At 41.4% G+C, this 16,913-nt stretch overlaps 1 protein-coding gene across 4 annotated transcripts; it reads left to right on the forward strand.

Moving 5' to 3' along the window:
- Positions 1-2,433: 2,433 nt before the first annotated feature.
- LOC146521518 (interferon-induced protein with tetratricopeptide repeats 5-like) lies at positions 2,434-13,329 on the forward strand. Of its 4 annotated transcripts, none has more exons than XM_085155017.1 (10): positions 2,438-2,636; positions 3,835-4,011; positions 4,359-4,548; positions 4,622-4,813; positions 7,160-7,366; positions 9,811-9,952; positions 10,022-10,148; positions 10,230-10,374; positions 10,681-10,728; positions 13,019-13,329. In XM_085155017.1, exons 1-10 carry the CDS (start codon positions 2,632-2,634, stop codon positions 13,229-13,231), a joined length of 1,446 nt encoding a protein of 481 aa, XP_085011143.1. In that variant the 5' UTR covers positions 2,438-2,631; the 3' UTR covers positions 13,232-13,329. The 4 variants fall into 4 exon arrangements, with proteins under 4 accessions (XP_085011144.1, XP_085011143.1, XP_085011142.1 ...); XM_085155016.1 differs by having other exon boundaries at positions 2,439-2,636; positions 7,139-7,366; positions 10,025-10,148; XM_085155015.1 differs by having other exon boundaries at positions 2,444-2,636; positions 7,139-7,366.
- Positions 13,330-16,913: the final 3,584 nt, after the last annotated feature.

Genomic DNA, 16,913 nt, shown 5'->3' on the forward strand with positions numbered 1-16,913 from the left:
AAGTCCCACAGGATCTTAGCTCGGTCATTCTCCACCACCCTTGGGGGCGTCTCCCATTTTGACCTCGGGACTTCCAGGTTATACTCGGCACAGATGTTCCTGTACATTACGCCGGCCACTTGGTTATGGCGTTCCATGTATGCCTTGCCTGGTAGCCTCTTGCACCCTGCTGTTATGTGCTGGATTGTCTCTGGGGCATCTTTACACAGCCTGCACCTGGGGTCTTGCCTGGTGTGATAGACCCCAGCCTCTATGGATCTTGTACTCAGAGCTTGTTCTTGTGCTGCCATGATTAGAGCCTCTGTGCTGTCTTTCAGTCCAGCTTTGTCCAGCCACTGGTAGGATTTCTGGATATCAGCCACCTCCTCTATCTGCTGGTGGTACATACCGTGCAGGGGCCTGTCCTTCCATGATGGTTCCTCGTCTCCCTCCTCTTTCTTGGGTTTCTGCTGCCTGAGGTATTCTCTGAGCACGCTGTCAGTTGGGGCCATCTTCGTGATGTATTCTTGGATGTTTGTTGTCTCATCCTGGACTGTGGTGCTGACACTCACCAGTCCCCGGCCCCCTTCCTTCCGCTTAGCGTACAGCCTCAGGGTGCTGGACTTGGGGTGAAACCCTCCATGCAAGGTAAGGAGCTTTCTTGTCTTTATGTCAGTGGCTTCTATCTCCTCCTTTGGCCAGCCTATTACCCCAGCAAGGTACCTGATCACGTTGACCCATGTGCCTGTTCATCTTAGCCGATATGATGCCTGACAGGAGCTTCCATGTAGTACTGAGGCAGGTTATTGGTTGGTAGTTGGAGGGGACTGGTCCCTTCTTGGGGTCCTTGGGGATATATATATATATATATATATATATAAAAACCTGGGCGTATACACGTCACCACAGCTCTCCTCAGCTCTTTCCATGAGGGTGGTGCGGCTGCCCCCCTGGTCATCCTCCTTGGGCTCTCGCGCTCTGTGGGCCCTCTGAATGTCTGGGGCCTGGATCTCCCCCATGCCTGCTTCATGCCCTGGGGGTCAGGACTATGGCTCCCCACACCTACTATTAGACACTTACATGGAGAAACCTTATGAATAGCAGCGCTCTCACAGAGGTGTACAAGCAAATACTCACAGACACACACATTGGTTGGCTGCTGCCTCTAAACATATCATGTGTTGTTGGTCTTGTGTGTTGCTCAGTGAGATTCAGTATTTATTATTTACTGTTACCTGTGCTTCTGTTGTTTGTTGCTGCAGTTTTCCTAGTGTGCTCTTTTCATTTTGCTTGTTTGTTTTTCAGCAGTTGGTGAAACAGATTTTTAGTGATTTTCTCTCTATCCCTCTTCTCCCCTCTTGTTCTTTCTCTCTCCTTCTGTTTACTTTACTCCCAACTTCTCTTTTCTTCTTATTTCTCTTTCCTGTCCCCGAGTCCTGTCCGTTCTGATTGTAATAACTTGAAATAAGAATAAATAATAAAGCTTGAATAAACTATGACAATCAAGTGGACCAGTAAAGCAAAAGGTCCACTTGTGGAAAAAATGAGAAGAAAAAATAATTAAATGTCGATGTAATTTATTAAAACTGGAAATAAATACTCTATTGCATGTTTTCAATAAAATAAATAGACATTTAATTGTTTATCAATTTATTTATTAATTCCAGTTTCAGTTAATTATATCATATTTTATTCATTCATTTTGAACTCCTGGCCCTCTTTTTCTACCTTTTAAAAAAACTTTTTTTTTACTTGAGCAAAGAAGTTGAATCTGTACTTCAGCTTTTACTTGAGTGTTTTTACTACTGGACTACAGATTGTCTGTACTTTTGCCACCTCCGTTAGTATCTGTATTATTTGTGGTGGTTTTCAGAAACTAGAAAGTTGCTGTGAAGCTAATGTGGGCTCACGTCATGCTACAAGAAACAGCCCCTCTCCTCCTCAGAAAAAACACAGATAAATCACTTATTTACAGACCAATGGCTGATCAGTGATCTTTGGTGACGCTCTCAGCTGAGATGCAGAAACGAAACTTAACGTTCCCTCGTGCTGCCTTCAAAGACCCCTCCTGAGGTCATGTAAAACAGAAAGCCCAGCCTTCTCGTCGGTACGCTTTCCTCGGTTGTATCCCAATTTAGGGTCTGCAGCCTTAAAGTACGCAGCCTCAACGATCCACAAGGGCCGCGTACTTAAAGACCGCTAAGGCCGGAAGTGCGAGGCCTGTGAAATGGGACGGTGTAGCCACGAAGTCTACACCCCCACGTCCTTAAAATTCAGGGAAATGAAGGACGCATTTGAGGGCCGCATTTCGAGCAGCCTTTGTATTGGGACAGCCTTCGTCGCGTCGCGGTGACGTAATCGGCCTTAAAATGCGGCCTTTAAGGCTGCAGACCCTGAATCGGGATACAACACTCCTGTCTCAAATGTGTGACTCCCGTTTCCTAACATACTTTATATTTATGGCCATTAAATTCACCAGAGGAGAGGAGAGACACTTTTACTTGTTTTCAGCGGGGCCCTGAAGGCAGCAGGAGAAGGGGTGTGTGGTTTGTGTAACTGAGGTGACAGCTTCACAGATCGGTCCACGCACTCTTTGTGTTCAGTCATCACTTTGCTGAGTCTGAGGAGGAGGAGGTCTCTGTTTGCTCCAACATGAGGTCAGTTTGCCAAACCTTTGATAAATAATCGCTCATTTATCACAAAGTGAACCACCTGATGGACTTTAAATGCAGCAGTAGTTTAGTTTACCTGGCGCTCAGGTGCACGCAGAGGGATACAAAGTAACACTGTCCAAGAGTCTGTGAATCAGAGGAAGAGGAAAAAGTGGAGGTTATAAAATTATAAACCTGTTATGTAATAATAATAATCTGTGCTGCAGGTATTGATTATTTTAGTAATCAAATATTCTATCAGTCAAATAAGAAATAAAATAAAATAAATAACCTCCCATACTTGGGTATCAAAATCCACACAATTTAGCCCTGATTGCTCACAACTACCTAGCATGCATGTTCGAGTCCGTGTTCCTGCTTACCTACTTCAGTGCTCAACTCTTCAACAATATTAATTCCACATCATGAACACTGGTAACTGAAAAAACACGGGCAACTGAGGCATCCTGTCAGGGTCCTGGGTTTTTTGATGAAGTGTTTTGAGTTTCCTGTGTTTTTTGTCACTTTGTATTGTAAGTTATGTCCTCATTGTTGGTCTTTAGTTACTCCCTTAAATCTAGTTTCTTGTGCTCCATGCCTAGTGTTTCCGTCTGTGTATTTTGGTCCTTAAAGTGCTCTGCCTTATGGTTTATGTCTCTGTGTTTCTTAGTTGTTCTGTCTCCACCGTGGCAAGTTCACGTCTCAGTGTTGTACTTCCTGTTTTACTTTGAAGGTCTGTCTCATGTGCATGTGTCCTGCTTTGCTTCCTCATCTCATCAGTTCTGATTTCTCCCAGCTGTGCCCTCCTTCTGTGTCTCATTCCCCTCGTTACTTCACAGTGTATCTAAGCCCTGTGTTTCTCTGAGTCAGTGTTGTGTCGTCCCTCATGCTTTGTGTTCCCTTGTGTGCCTCACTGTGAAGTGTAGTTTGTATTTTCCCAGTATAGTGTAGTTTTGTATCCTTTCCTCGAGTCTGCAATAAAGCATTGCTTTTGAGTTTATTTCCCGTGTCCCCGTGAGTTTGTGTTTGGTCCTCTCCTGCCTGAACACAGCAGAAACATGACACATCTAACATCAATAACTAAACATTTTAACACTGGCATGTGATCAAATGATGAACCAAGTGAGCCTCGGTTCAGCCAGTCCTGGTTTGATTCTCTCCCTCTGATGGTCCTCGCAGCGTTTTCTTTGTGACTCTCTTACAGTGAAGATAGCAGCGCTCTGCTCAGCAGGCTGCAGCAGTTGCAGTGTCACTTCACCTGGGATCTGAAGCTGGACGTGTCCCCGAAAAAACTGATCACCCGAACAGAGATTGACATAGAGTTTCATCAGAGTCCGCGTAAAGGAGCAGGTTGCTTTTACAGCCTCTTGGCGTATTTCAGGTACAGTTTCTGGAGCTGTCTGATGAAAGAAAAGCTAAAGTGGATTTTTTTCTGCTCATTCAAATCTCAACACTTTTATTTCTGTGACTCTGCTCGAGAAGAGAAGAGCTAGCATTAGCCAGAAGAAAGACAGTTTTTCTCACTACATAAATCTGTTTCCTGAAGTTTGTTTGGACTCTTGTTTTTCTGGTGAAAATGCAGTAATTATCTAACCCTGGAGTCATGAACCTCAGATAAAAACCTTAATGAATCATCAACAAGTGTTAGTTGAACCCTCAGGTCAGTTTCTTGTCAGGTGTTGTAAACACCAGATGTGGAACAGCTGTTGATGACCTGTTGGTCCTCAGGTATCTTCAGGATCAACGAGAGGAAGCGCTGTCACTTTTAAACCAATCAGAGGAGACCATCAGGGAGAGTTACGGTGATGAGAGTGAGAGGCGGCTCATTGTGACGTATGGAGACATGGCCTGGCTGAAATATCACGATGGAGACTTTGCACAGTCACAAAGCTACTGTCAGAGAGTCGAGGACATACTGGTATGTACACCAATCAGATCAAACATTATGATCACTGCTGTTGAACCTCTGACGCTTCCTTCTCTGTCTGCAGGTGAAGTATCCCACTGGTTCATCAGCAAGTCTCCTCCCAGAGGTGTATGGGGAACAAGGCTGGGCCTATTTCAAGGTGTCGAGGTCTTCTATATCAAATGCCATCGACTGTTTTCGTAAAGCACTTGAGGTACAGACTCATGACGTTGAGTGGAACACCTGCAACGCCGTTGTCCTCTTTTGCGGAGAACAGGTTAGTTTTATGATAAGAATTTTTTATTTATTCATAAGGAAACCCATCAGCTTACACAATAGTGGTTGCTAATCTTCCTGGGGCCCAAGCCATCAAGTATAATATAATAAAACATTATACAATAAAGATGATTGTAATATAGTTGCAAAACATCCACATAATTTGGCTCTTACATCCACAATAATCGTAAAAATATAAGCATTGAGGCACAATACATGTGGAAAACAGGTCACAACATTACCCTCTTACAATATTTACAATATTTATTAAAACTGTATAAATAGGCTTTTAAATGTTTTGTTTTTTTAATTATGAATAGTCGCTAGTTCTCTAATTGCATAAGGCAGTTTATTCCACTTAAAAGATGCTCTGAATGTAACAGAGTTTTTCAAATAGTTACTTTTTGCTCAAGGAATCACTAAATTGCTAAAAATCATGTATCATAATTATGTAGTTTATCTGGATACTGCAGCTGAGCACAGAAGAAATGTGGTGTATTTAACAGTATTGCTTTCTTTACGAATAAAAGTAAGTCATTGTTTAATTTTGCTTTTACTGGAAGGCAAAAAAGTTTATTGTGCTTTTAACCATTTAAAACCGGTCTAAGCGGCACGCTCCGTTTTGCGCAACTATTTTTAAATCCCGGTAGCTCTGCAACCACGTGAGCTAGCGCAATAATTTTTTTTGCATATGAAACCGGAGGAGTTGTACTTACATCTTATGCCATCAGCTTGTCCTCGGTCACAGTTTCCTTCCACATATAGCTTTGCAAAAACTGCATAAAAAGCGCTTGCAGCAACAAAAACATAATATTCCAGAAACACGCTTTGCCGATCCGATCAGCTGTTCGTAACACTTCCTATGTCCATCAGCGCAAACTTTTGCATGTCCGCCATGACCTGCCCGAAACCAGAAGTGACGTCATTTTCGCGGAAATGTAGTTTTTTACCATCAGGGCCTCATGAGCCTATACTGGTGTTTTTAAAAGTTATGTTTGACTTTTTGACTTTCTGTGTCGTTTCTGGGATGCTTAGGACTCATATTGCACTGCTGGAAATAGTTTGTTTTGATGCATATGCTGCTTTTCTGCAAATTTGCATTATAATATTTATTTTCGTTTTTCCTGCAGTATATGAAAATTGTTGTATTTCAAAAATAAACTATGAAGACACTCAAAATAAATTTCCTGTGGTAGGAAACTATTTTGTGCAACTTTTTTGTATTTACAGTTTTGAGGGATAAGCCTCTTAAATTTCTCTAACTAGAAATATATGTTAAAAAAAAGATTTTAAATTTTTTTGTAGTTTATTACAATTTTTTGCAATTTATGTAATCACTATGCACTTAATGCAGACATATTATTAAAATTTAGGCTGTAATGGTTGTATTGATGTATAGCAACTTGAAATGCTCCCAAAAATGGCTCTACAACATGTAAAAATATAATATAAGCTCTGGCGGACTTGGTTCTATGGTAGGTCTTAAAGGGTTAAAGGATACTGGTATAGTATAAACATCTTAACACTAAGGATGAAGAGTTTATTATCTTATATGGGTATATTCCTCCTCAATTCAATTCAAATTCTTTATTGTCCCACAAGGGGAAATTAGTTTAGCAGCAGGATAAAAGTAAACAGAACAATAATATGAAATAATAATGACAATAGTGATAGAAAGTCCAAGGACAGTTATTTGCCATTAAGGAGACAAGATGCAGTGGGGATAAAAGAGACCTGGAGTCTTTTGGTCTTCCTCGGAGGCGCCTGGAAGGCAACAACTCAAACTCACTGTGAAGTGGATGGTTCAAACAATTAATAATAGAATGAGCCTTTCTAAGCACATTTCTATTGTAAATGGCCAAAAGTCCATCGTGCCAATGCCCTGAAATTTTGCGAGCAGTTTTTACCAGAAGTCCCAACCGATTCTTATTCTTCACCGTCGGGTTACCAAACCAGGCAGCGATACAAAAAGACATCACAGATTCGATAAAACTTCTATAAAACAAAGACAACATCTGAGATGAGACATTAAAAGATCTCATTGTCCTTAAAAAGAACCGTCTTTGTTGAACTTTGTTAGTAGTGGCATCTGCATGAGATTCAAAACACAGTTTATGGTCAAGTCAATCAGCAGCTTTAATGACAGTAGGTGATGAGCTATAAGAGGACTTCCTAAAATCGAGACAGCACCAAATGATAAGAGTAAACTTTAGGGCTCCTTCAGTGGCCTCAGTTACTTCAGCGTCAGTATAATTTTTAGAAGTTTCAATGACTAATATTTATTCAAGCAAAAGAAACTGTGGACTAACCAGTTTCTCATCTGCAGTGGGTTTTAGAAAACTTACAGGAAGATGAGGAATCAGAGGCCATCAAACAGCTTCGCTTTGCATTGGAGATCAACCCAAATAACGCTGCTCTGCAGTGCATGCTGGGCGCGAAGCTGGCGGCCTATAAGAAATACGAAGAGGCTGAGAGTCTGGTGAAGAAAGCACTAGAAAATGATCCTGATAACCCTCATATCATCCGCCACTCAGGAAAATACTTACGTGATCGGGTAAGTCTGCAACTTTGGTCTTATAAATTCTTACTTCTGCTCACTGGGTCTTTGGCTTAGTAACAGCAGACCAAACAAAAGTTAAGAAATCTGTCTGTAGAGACTCATCCTCAGTTTTTTAAAAACGTTTTCTTCATAGAAACTATTCTAACATTATTTACAGTATGTCAAGGCACCTGCAGTGTTATACTTAGAAATTAATTCAATGTTAACAACTTGGTGACAGTGGGGGAGAAGAGACCACCAACAGACTCCAACTCTGCTTGACCCGAGGGTAAAGGTACCAGATGATAGAAGTCTTCCTGGGCCCACCATTCATGCCATTAGCTTCTGTCTTTAAATGAAAGCACATTCACCATCCACTTTAAGGCATCCTCAACCATACAGGCCTTAACCCTTTAAAACTGGTCAGAGCGGGCACGCTCCGTTTTGCGCAACTATTTTTAAATCCCGGTAGCACTGCAACCTCGTCAGCTAGCACAATAATGTTTTTTGCATATGAAACCGGAGGAGTTGTACTTACATCTTATGCCATCAGCTTGTCCTCGGTCACAGTTTCCTTCCACATATAGCTTTGCAAAAACTGCATAAAAAGCGCTTGCAGCAACAAAAACATAATATTCCAGAAACACGCTTTGCCGATCTGATCAGCTGTTCGTAACACTTCCTACGTCCATCAGCACAAACTATCGCATGTCTGCCATGTCCTGCCCGAAACCGGAAGTGACGTCATTTTTGTGGAAATGTAGTTTTTTACCATCAGGGCCTCATGAGCCTATACTGGTGTTTTTAAAAGTTATGTTTGACTTTATGACTTTCTGTGTCGTTTCTGGGATGCTTAGGACTCATATTGCACTGCTGGAAATAGTTTGTTTTGATGTATATGCTGTTTTTTTTGCAAATTTGCATTATAATATTTATTTTCGTTTTTCCTGCAGTATATAAAAATTGGTGTATTTCAAAAATAAAACTATGAAGACACTCAAAATAAATTTCCTGTGGTGGGAAACTATTTTGTGCAACTTTTTTGTATTTACAGTTTTGAGGGATAAGCCTCTTAAATTTCTCTAACTAGAAATATATGTTTAAAAAAAATGATTTAAAATTTTTGTAGTTTATTGCACTTTTTTGCAATTTATGTAATTACTATGCACTTAATGCAGACATATTATTAGAATTTGGGCTGTAATGGTTGTATTGATGTATAGCAACTTGAAATGCTCCCAAAAATGACTCTACAGCATGTAAAAATATAATATAAGCTTTGGCAGACTTGGTTCTATGGTAGGTCTTAAAGGGTTAATAGAGCATCATCAACAGCAGCCAGGTCAATAAAGACACTTTATTTAAAGGTTATAAAACCTGTCCTTGACTTTCATATGATTCCAAAAGTTTGGTGTTCATTTTTGGCTCCTGGGAATTTTTAGAACAACTCTGATCTCTGGGGGTGCTGGCTGGCTTTAGGCCTTCATTTCCTTTCCTATTTTGTAATCCTGAACAGCTTAGGTGTTCAGGATTAACCAGCCATTAAACCTGAGGTAGACAGTCAACTGTGGCGTCCACTGCTGCAAATTCGTATTAAGGTTTTACAGGAAGTTTCATAAATTTCCCATAGTAAGTACAGACACACTGATTACATTTCAAATTTATGAATATCCATCCATTCATCTTCTTCCACTTATTTCAATGTGGAGGAGCAGCGGCTCTGCTCTGAGCCCCTTTTGGACGGCCAAACTCCTCACCCTATCTTAAAGTGAGAGGCCAGCCACCCTTTGGACAAACCTAATTTCTCCCCCTTCTATCTGCAATCTCATCTCATCAAACCTTGTGACCATAGGTGACGGTATAGACGTAGATCAACTGGTAAATAAAGAGCTTCGCTTTTATGCTCTCTCTTCACCACATCTGACCGGGGCAGCATTTGCATCACATGAGCTGCAGGACCAATCCATCTGCCAATCTCCCCTCACTCGTGAACAAGACCCTGAGACACTTCAATTTCTCCACTTGGGGCAGCAATTTGTCCCTGAATCAGAGTGGGCACTCCACCCTTTTCTGGCTGAGGACCACAGCCTCTCATGTAGAGGTGCAGATTCTAATTGCTGCCACTTCACAGTTGCCTGCAAACCGCTCCAGTGCAAGTTGGAGGCCAAAACATGATGAAGCATATAGAACCCTACAAAAGCAGAGCCGAAATCCTGATCCAGCCCTAACTATATGCTTTAGCAAAAAGGAAAGTTTTAAAACCTTTTTTCTTTTTTATAGATTTTCATGCATTTGTATAAGTTGTGAACAAGAGAGAATTTTCTTCTAAATTCATCACTTTTCCAGTGTTTGCATTTATAGCTGTTAAGAGTTTAAACCATTCTTCTGTTATTTTTCTTCTTCTATCCTCAAATTGATCTGAATATTTGTATCTGATTAGTGTTTTTAATGTGTTCCAGAATCGACTGGATGAGGCTATTGTTGTGTTTGAGCGAGGACTGAAAAGGGGCGATCAATTATCTTCCTTCAACTACCAGCTGGCTCTGTGCTACAAGCAGAAAATGATTGCTGAGGAGTGTCGCAGGCGCTTCAGCAACAGAGGTACACAGAAATATACTGCATGTTGTCCTTAAATAAACACAACTCAAATCATCCTTTAATGCTCCACAGAAGAGGTGCGTAAGTGGAGGCGTTGCTGTATCAGTCACCTTGAAGAATCTGTGAAGAGGAAGAGACCCTTTGTCCGGGCGTGGGCTGATCTTGCACTGCTGTGTGCAGAGGAAGGGGATATGAGCAGGTACTTGTCTAAACAAAGCTGCAGGGTTTCCTCCTTTCTTTCCTCTGGCTGTAGATTCCTCATCATCTCTTTGTTTCTCAGGGCTGAGGAGGCTTTCCAGCAGTGCTTGGAGAAGTTACCAGAGGTGGAGGAGGAAAAGGATTGTCAGACTATCCATCAGCGCTGTGGTGACTTTCTTCATTATCACAAAAAAAATGAGGCTCAAGCCATCGCTCACTATACCAAGGTAAGTTTCTAGGTGCCAGACTCTGATTGGTCGTCACTGAAGAAAAAATGAAGGTGACAGGTAGCTGATTCATCAGAGGGCAAATTACACCAAAGTGAGGCAGCTTATGTCCAGTGTTAGACATGCAGCTGCCTCTTAATGTTCCACGGTTCAACCTAAGAAGAACAATGAAAGAAGAAAAACTAACAGGCCTTGTTTGGAGGGTGGAGGTGTCGGGGCAGTAATGTCACCGCTCACATCTACCACATGAACTTAGTATGGATGGATTCATCTTAATGATAGTTTTCTGCTGTTTTCTCTCTGCAGGGGCTGCTGATACCACTGAAAAAATATAATTGGAGACAGTGTGCTAAGGTGAGCACTGGAGACACAACAAAGGTTACGTGTTATATAAACTCAGTGTTGTTACTAACTCATGGGATGTGAGCAAAACCTCAGATCAAAGCTCCCATGATGTAAATGATTTGTTCAATACCTACTTGTGTACCTGAGGACTAGGGATGGGTACCGGTGTCCGGTGCAATGATGGCACCGGTTCTGACATAAACGGTAGTAACCAGACCGAAAAGCAGCGCACATTTCGGTGCTTGTTTTTCCTGAGCTGTGATGACTTTAGATTCTAGCCAATCATTTTACGTTTCCGAGGATAGTAGGCGGGTCCAGGTACGTACGTTCTTTTAGAGCAGAGCTACAGATTAAAAATGCCCAAGGCGAAGCGGTCAAAGTCCGTCTGTACTTCACAGCAAAATATGCAAACTCAGCAGCCTGCAACAAGTGCTTTAAGCTGATACTGTGAAACTGTCAAAGGAGGTAACACCTCAAATCCGATGAAACAAATGTGCCGTATTTGATAGCTTGCTGCGAGACCTCACACCGAGCACATCTACTGCGGGTGTGGTGCCTGTTATTGGACCCGAAGCCCTGCTAGTGTAGCAGAAATGATGAGGATGATGATGCAGCAGCAGCCGTTCTTCTCTGCGTGAGTAGCTTCATGTTGTTCATGTATAATTTACGTTGAGTAGGCTAACCACGTTATTACATTAATGCATGTAAGGTGAACTAGCAAACATCATCATAGCTACATGCGGCTGTCTTCTTGTTTGATGGCAGATACTCCCTTCACCCTGGCCAAAAAGGCTCAAATAACCAAAGAAAAAGTGGGAAACAGTTAAACATGAGAGGTTTTTGGACAAAGTTTGTGTTTTTTCCATTGATTAAGCACTGCTTCCAGCCAAGAGTGATACCATATATGCCCTATAGCTGCAGAAAAGGCTAACATTGATATCGTTTTACAAAAAACCAGCTGAACATGAGAGGTTTTTGGACAAATTTTGTGTTCTCCATTCTTTAAGCACCGGTTTGAGCACCGTTTAAGCACCGGCACCGTTTCAAAAGTACCGGTTTGGCACCGGTATCAGATAAAACCTAAACGATACCCATCCCTACTGAGGACTGTTTTCAACTTTAGTTTTGAAAACTACTGGTGACTGTCAGTGGTACTGTCTTTCACTAGGTCTTTCATATCAAAAAGCCAAATTTATGAAAAACCCCCAAGTCACTATCCAGAGTTGCAGTCTTACACACCTCTCTATAGCTTTTCTCCTTCTGTTGTCCCCCGAAAACTCTTAGAAACATTTTAAGCTGGTAATCAGGCCCCATCTTATCTTAAAGACCTCATAGTTGTCATGGTCCTGGGTCATGTAACCCAGTATTCTGAGTTTCTTGATGTTTTTGTTATTCCTTTCAGTCTAGTTTCATTTCAGTTTATCTAGTTACATTCTGTCATGCCTGGGTTACAGTTTTAATTCATGATTTATCAAGTTCCCCATTGGTCTCATCCCTGTGTGAAGTTTTCTGTGTTAAGTCTTCGTGTGTTTATCTGTCATGTTTCATGTCTGAGTTTTCTTTGTTTGTAAAGTTCGAGTCATGTCTGGGTCTCGTTATGTTTCCCGTTTTATTTTGAAGGATCCTTGTGTTTTTTGTTTATTGTATTTAGCTTCACGTCCCCTGTCCTGTCATTATGTTAATTGTTGTCAGCTATTTTCCTCATGTGATTCCGCTTCCCCTGATCATTCCTTATGTTCACTTAATCTGTGTGTTTCTGCTCAGTCAGGGTCAGATCGTCTGTTATCCTCACCTCATCTTTTTATAGTTTCCGTTATTGTGTCACTGTTTCATAGCCTGCCTAGTTACTCTGTGTTCATAGTTTCTTCATAGGTCTTTCATAGAGTGTCATAGTCTTTTTAGGTTACACAGTGTTCTTGGTCTCCTTAGTTTTCCCAGTTTCAGTGCTCTCTAGTTTTCATGCCATCAGCCACAATAAAGACTCGCTTTATTTTTGGAAACCTAGTTCTGTCTCCACCGTGTCTGCATCTGGGTCTACCTCTTCTTCACACCGGCGCACCCCACCGTGACAATAGTACCATATCAGAGCAATTAGAGCAATTCAACCTCAGACTGCAGGCTTACCTGTGGTGCCTATACTATTTAAATGTAGGATGGGAGGTAGATCCTTTAGCCTCCAGAGTTCAAATTTCAAAATGTCGCTTTTTTTAATTAAAGCATAATGTAATGTTTTCTCCCACTGAAAACGTTCTTTGGAACATAAATGAATCTTTCATTGTTCCTCTATTTGTTCCTGCAGAAGCTGAAGCAGATCGCTGAGAGACGTCTGGCAAAGAATCGGGGTGATGGTGAAGCTCTCGCTCTGCTGGGTCAGGTGGCCAGAGCTGAGGGCGACAGGAAGAGAGCTGCTGAGTTTTATGAGAAAGCTCTGAACTGTGACAAGGACAATGAAGAGTATCTGTCTGCTCTGTGTGAGCTGCGCCTGGAGCTGCAGGGATCATCCTCTGATTAATCAGGATCACTGCAAAAACTGGCTATAACTAACTCTTACAATCTTATATCGAGCCAAAAAGTATTTTAATTTTGTTTTGAGAGTGATACACTCAGAGAGAGCAGGGTGGAATTAATCTTTTACAATATGTATTTTATCTCTTAGTTTCTAAATCATAACATTTGTTATTTGCATATGTATCTTTTTTTGTTTTGTTTATATATCTTGGAGAAAAATGTTAAATGTTGCACAATTTTTAACAGAAGAGTATTCAAAAACGATAAATAGGAGAGTTAGGAGAACTTAAGTTAAAGTTTAAGTGTAGAAAGGAAAATCATGTCGAAATTCTTTTTTGCAGAATATAACTAATGTTGATTAATTCATAATAAGAGAAAATTTCCACCCTTTAACTGCAGCCAGGAGGTGGCAGCACATCTCCTTTCTTCTTAGCTTTCTACTCATCTACATGCACCACTGCTCTCATCTCAGTCTACAAGGACTGGATTGATTCTGATGTAGAGGACAGAGTGTGTACAATAACACGCAGTCATAAAGATAAATAGAACAAACCTTTTTCTCTCTCATTCTTTTTCCTCAGACACCAAACTAAAAACTGAAAACTAAAGAAAACACACAACAGCACCAGGGGCAGTCAGTGTTAACCCAGACTGATCCAGTGTGCTAAGCTCATTCATGATGATTCACATGTTTGATTTGTCAAATATTTTATGTCTGATTCCTGACACAACCCTCCTCATTTATCTGAGCTTGGCACTGCCACAGGACGGTGTCCTCCCCATGTCTGTGTTCACCATGCAGACTCTAATAAGCCACAAGTTATCAGACAGAGCTGGTGCAGTAAGTGTACATGACCTAGTGCTTCACTGTGCAGCTTCCCACCGCCAAGAGGCTAAGCTAGGGAGGACCCTTGTCTCACGGCAATGGCTGTATCCCAATTCAGGGTCTGCAGCCTTAAAGTACGCAGCCTCAATGGTCCTGAAGGACCGCGTACTTAAAGACTGCTAAGGCCAGAAGTGCGAGGCTTGTGAAATGGGACGGTCTAGCCTCCGTTGCGCTGCCCAGGTTGCCTAGCAACCATGATACTAACAACTGGAAACGTTTCATACAGCTTTGTTTGACAGAAATTAAGGATAAAATCTTTTGTTCATTTGTTTGTTTGTTTCTACATGAGCTTTGATCATTCTCTGTAAGATTAAGCTCAGCTATTGAACGGCGTATATTTTAAAGTAAAGCTTTAAAACCAAGTTAGTACAAACGTCACTAATGTCACATAACTTTGCCGACATGTGGCCAACAGTAATGTTTTAATGTTCTTCATTATTAAACATTTGCACATAAATAAGTGACATAATATTCAGTACTTACTTAAAGTTTACTCTTCTTGCGCCCCTCATCCGCCGTTTTTTTTCAGCAAAATTATCCACACCCACCGCCGCGCTATGCATTCTGGGATATGTTGGGCCACGAAGTGGCCCAACATATCCGTGACGTGGTTGCACTTCCTTAAAATTCAGGGAAATGAAGGACACATTTGAGGGCCGCATTTCGAGCAGCCTTCGAATTGGGACAGCCTTCGTCGCGTCGCTGTGACGTAATCGGCCTTAAAATGCGGCCTTTAAGGCTGCAGACCCTGAATTGGGATACAGCCAATGTTTCTAGTTTTGCTTCTCCTTGGTCTCCTCAGCTGTGATTACTCCCTGCTGTGTCTCATTCCTTCGTTTGCCCTCAGTGTGTTTTAGCCCTGTGTTTCTTTCTGTACTCTCATGTGTTTCCCTGAGTGCCTTTCTGTGTGTCTAGTTTATATTATTTCCCAGAGTCGTTTGTATTGTTTTACCAGCCAGCAAATAAAGCTGTGTTGTCTTCGCCTCCATGAGTCTGCATTTGAGTCCTCTCCTGCCTGCACACAGCCAGGAACCTGCCCAGTTTCCAGACAGTCAGTCACACACTCCCCACTCTGACCAGCTCTGCTCTGGCTCAAAATCCTCTGCTTAACTACAAACTCCTGTATATTTATGAATCATATCTAGCCAGCTCTGCCTCGTGTTACAGGAGCCTTCATGTGTAAACAATAACCTGGCCCAAGTAGTGGCTCTATATTAATTTCTATGAGGTGAAATGACTGAATGATTAACCTCATTTTAGGAAAAGTCATGAAATATGAGATCTTTGGTTTTTGGGGGGGGGTTTTCTTAAAGAGTTGCAGGAGCTTTGACGTTCCAGTGGTGGTTCTAGTGTTAACAGAGTGGACAGACAATACAGACACAAACAACATGATGCAGACACTAGCAGCATGTAGAAGGACTACAGGGAGGGTGTGAGACTTTTTGCAGGATGGTGCAGTAACAGAAACTTGTTCCTGAATGCAGAAAAGACCCCAAACAAAACTGGTATTCGACTTCAGAGGAAAGCGGCCCATGCACACCCCGATATGACTCAAGGACACTGCTGTGGAGGTTGTGTAGCATGTAAGATTCCTGAAAGTCTGCCCTTGACCCCGTACGCCTCCTTCATTGTATAATTTTAAAAAAAAATAAAGGTTTGCCATTACCTGAACGTCCTCATAGAAGAGCTCATCTCAACTCTGCACCTGTCCTTTCTACTTAACTTTATCCCATATTTTACGGCCTCAGATCACATACATCTCAGTAAAAGTAAAAATGAGATAAAAGGAAGATTTCTGCCTTCATTTCTGTTAAGAATGCTGCAGAAAACAGCTAAAGCATCCAGATGTGCCGTTGCAGTGCAGGAATGGTTCTGCATGGGAAAGCAAAATTTCACATTACATGGAACATATTTTTCAGATTTAGAGATTCTCTACAAAGTGATTACATCTGTGATATCCATCAAATTTTAAAATAATTTTAACAAATGTATGTTCTTACTGGTCCAAAGAACCAGTGTGTTTGAATGTATTTCTTTGAACTGTGTCTCAGAGTTTGCATCTGTTTTTAATTCAAAGCAGAGATTTTTGTTGAATTTGTTTTTATTTATTCTGTTCTTATTTTAATGAAATTGCACATTCAATGCACATAAACAGTCTGTAAGGCAGCGTTAGGAGAGGTGTGCTCACATGTTGGTGTCATACTCTACATTCTTCAGCTGTAAATAAACACTGATTAGTGCATCCGAAAATACGGCAAACATCTGGCACTTTAGTTAAACGCTGTTTAACTGTGGGCAGGATTGAACACAAATATTGCCTGAGTTGGATTAGAAATACTCCCACATAGTTCTTCTCATATTCACATTCATAGTTCTACTCTGAACTAACCTGAGTTTAATTTCTCTTTAGTTCTGATCTCGCTGCTCACAGCTGCACCACAAACTAAGGTCAGTAACTTTCCCCTGTCACACTGTAAACCTGACTCACTCTTCCAGGAGACTGTGGGACACATTTATTAAGAACATGGTGCAGTTAGCTGCAGACAGACTCGTCTTCAGTCACATCAGTGATATCATCCTCCTCCTGTTTCCAAGTCTGATGAAGGCCTCTAGAAGTGTGACATCAGCGGTCATGGAGAGTCTCCATCCAGCTGGATCACTGTCACAGGTGAGGCTTTTGTTTATTTTGCAAATTTTAAACCCAAAGTGACTCAAACTTATTAGAAAGACTGTTTTTTCTCAGTATTTGCAGGTTCCTCTCCTCCTCCATCAGACTCCACTGACTCCCTCTCCTCCTCCT

This window comes from Neolamprologus multifasciatus, chromosome 3 (genome assembly GCF_963576455.1).
Source record: "Neolamprologus multifasciatus chromosome 3, fNeoMul1.2, whole genome shotgun sequence".
Lineage (NCBI taxonomy): Eukaryota > Metazoa > Chordata > Actinopteri > Cichliformes > Cichlidae > Neolamprologus > Neolamprologus multifasciatus.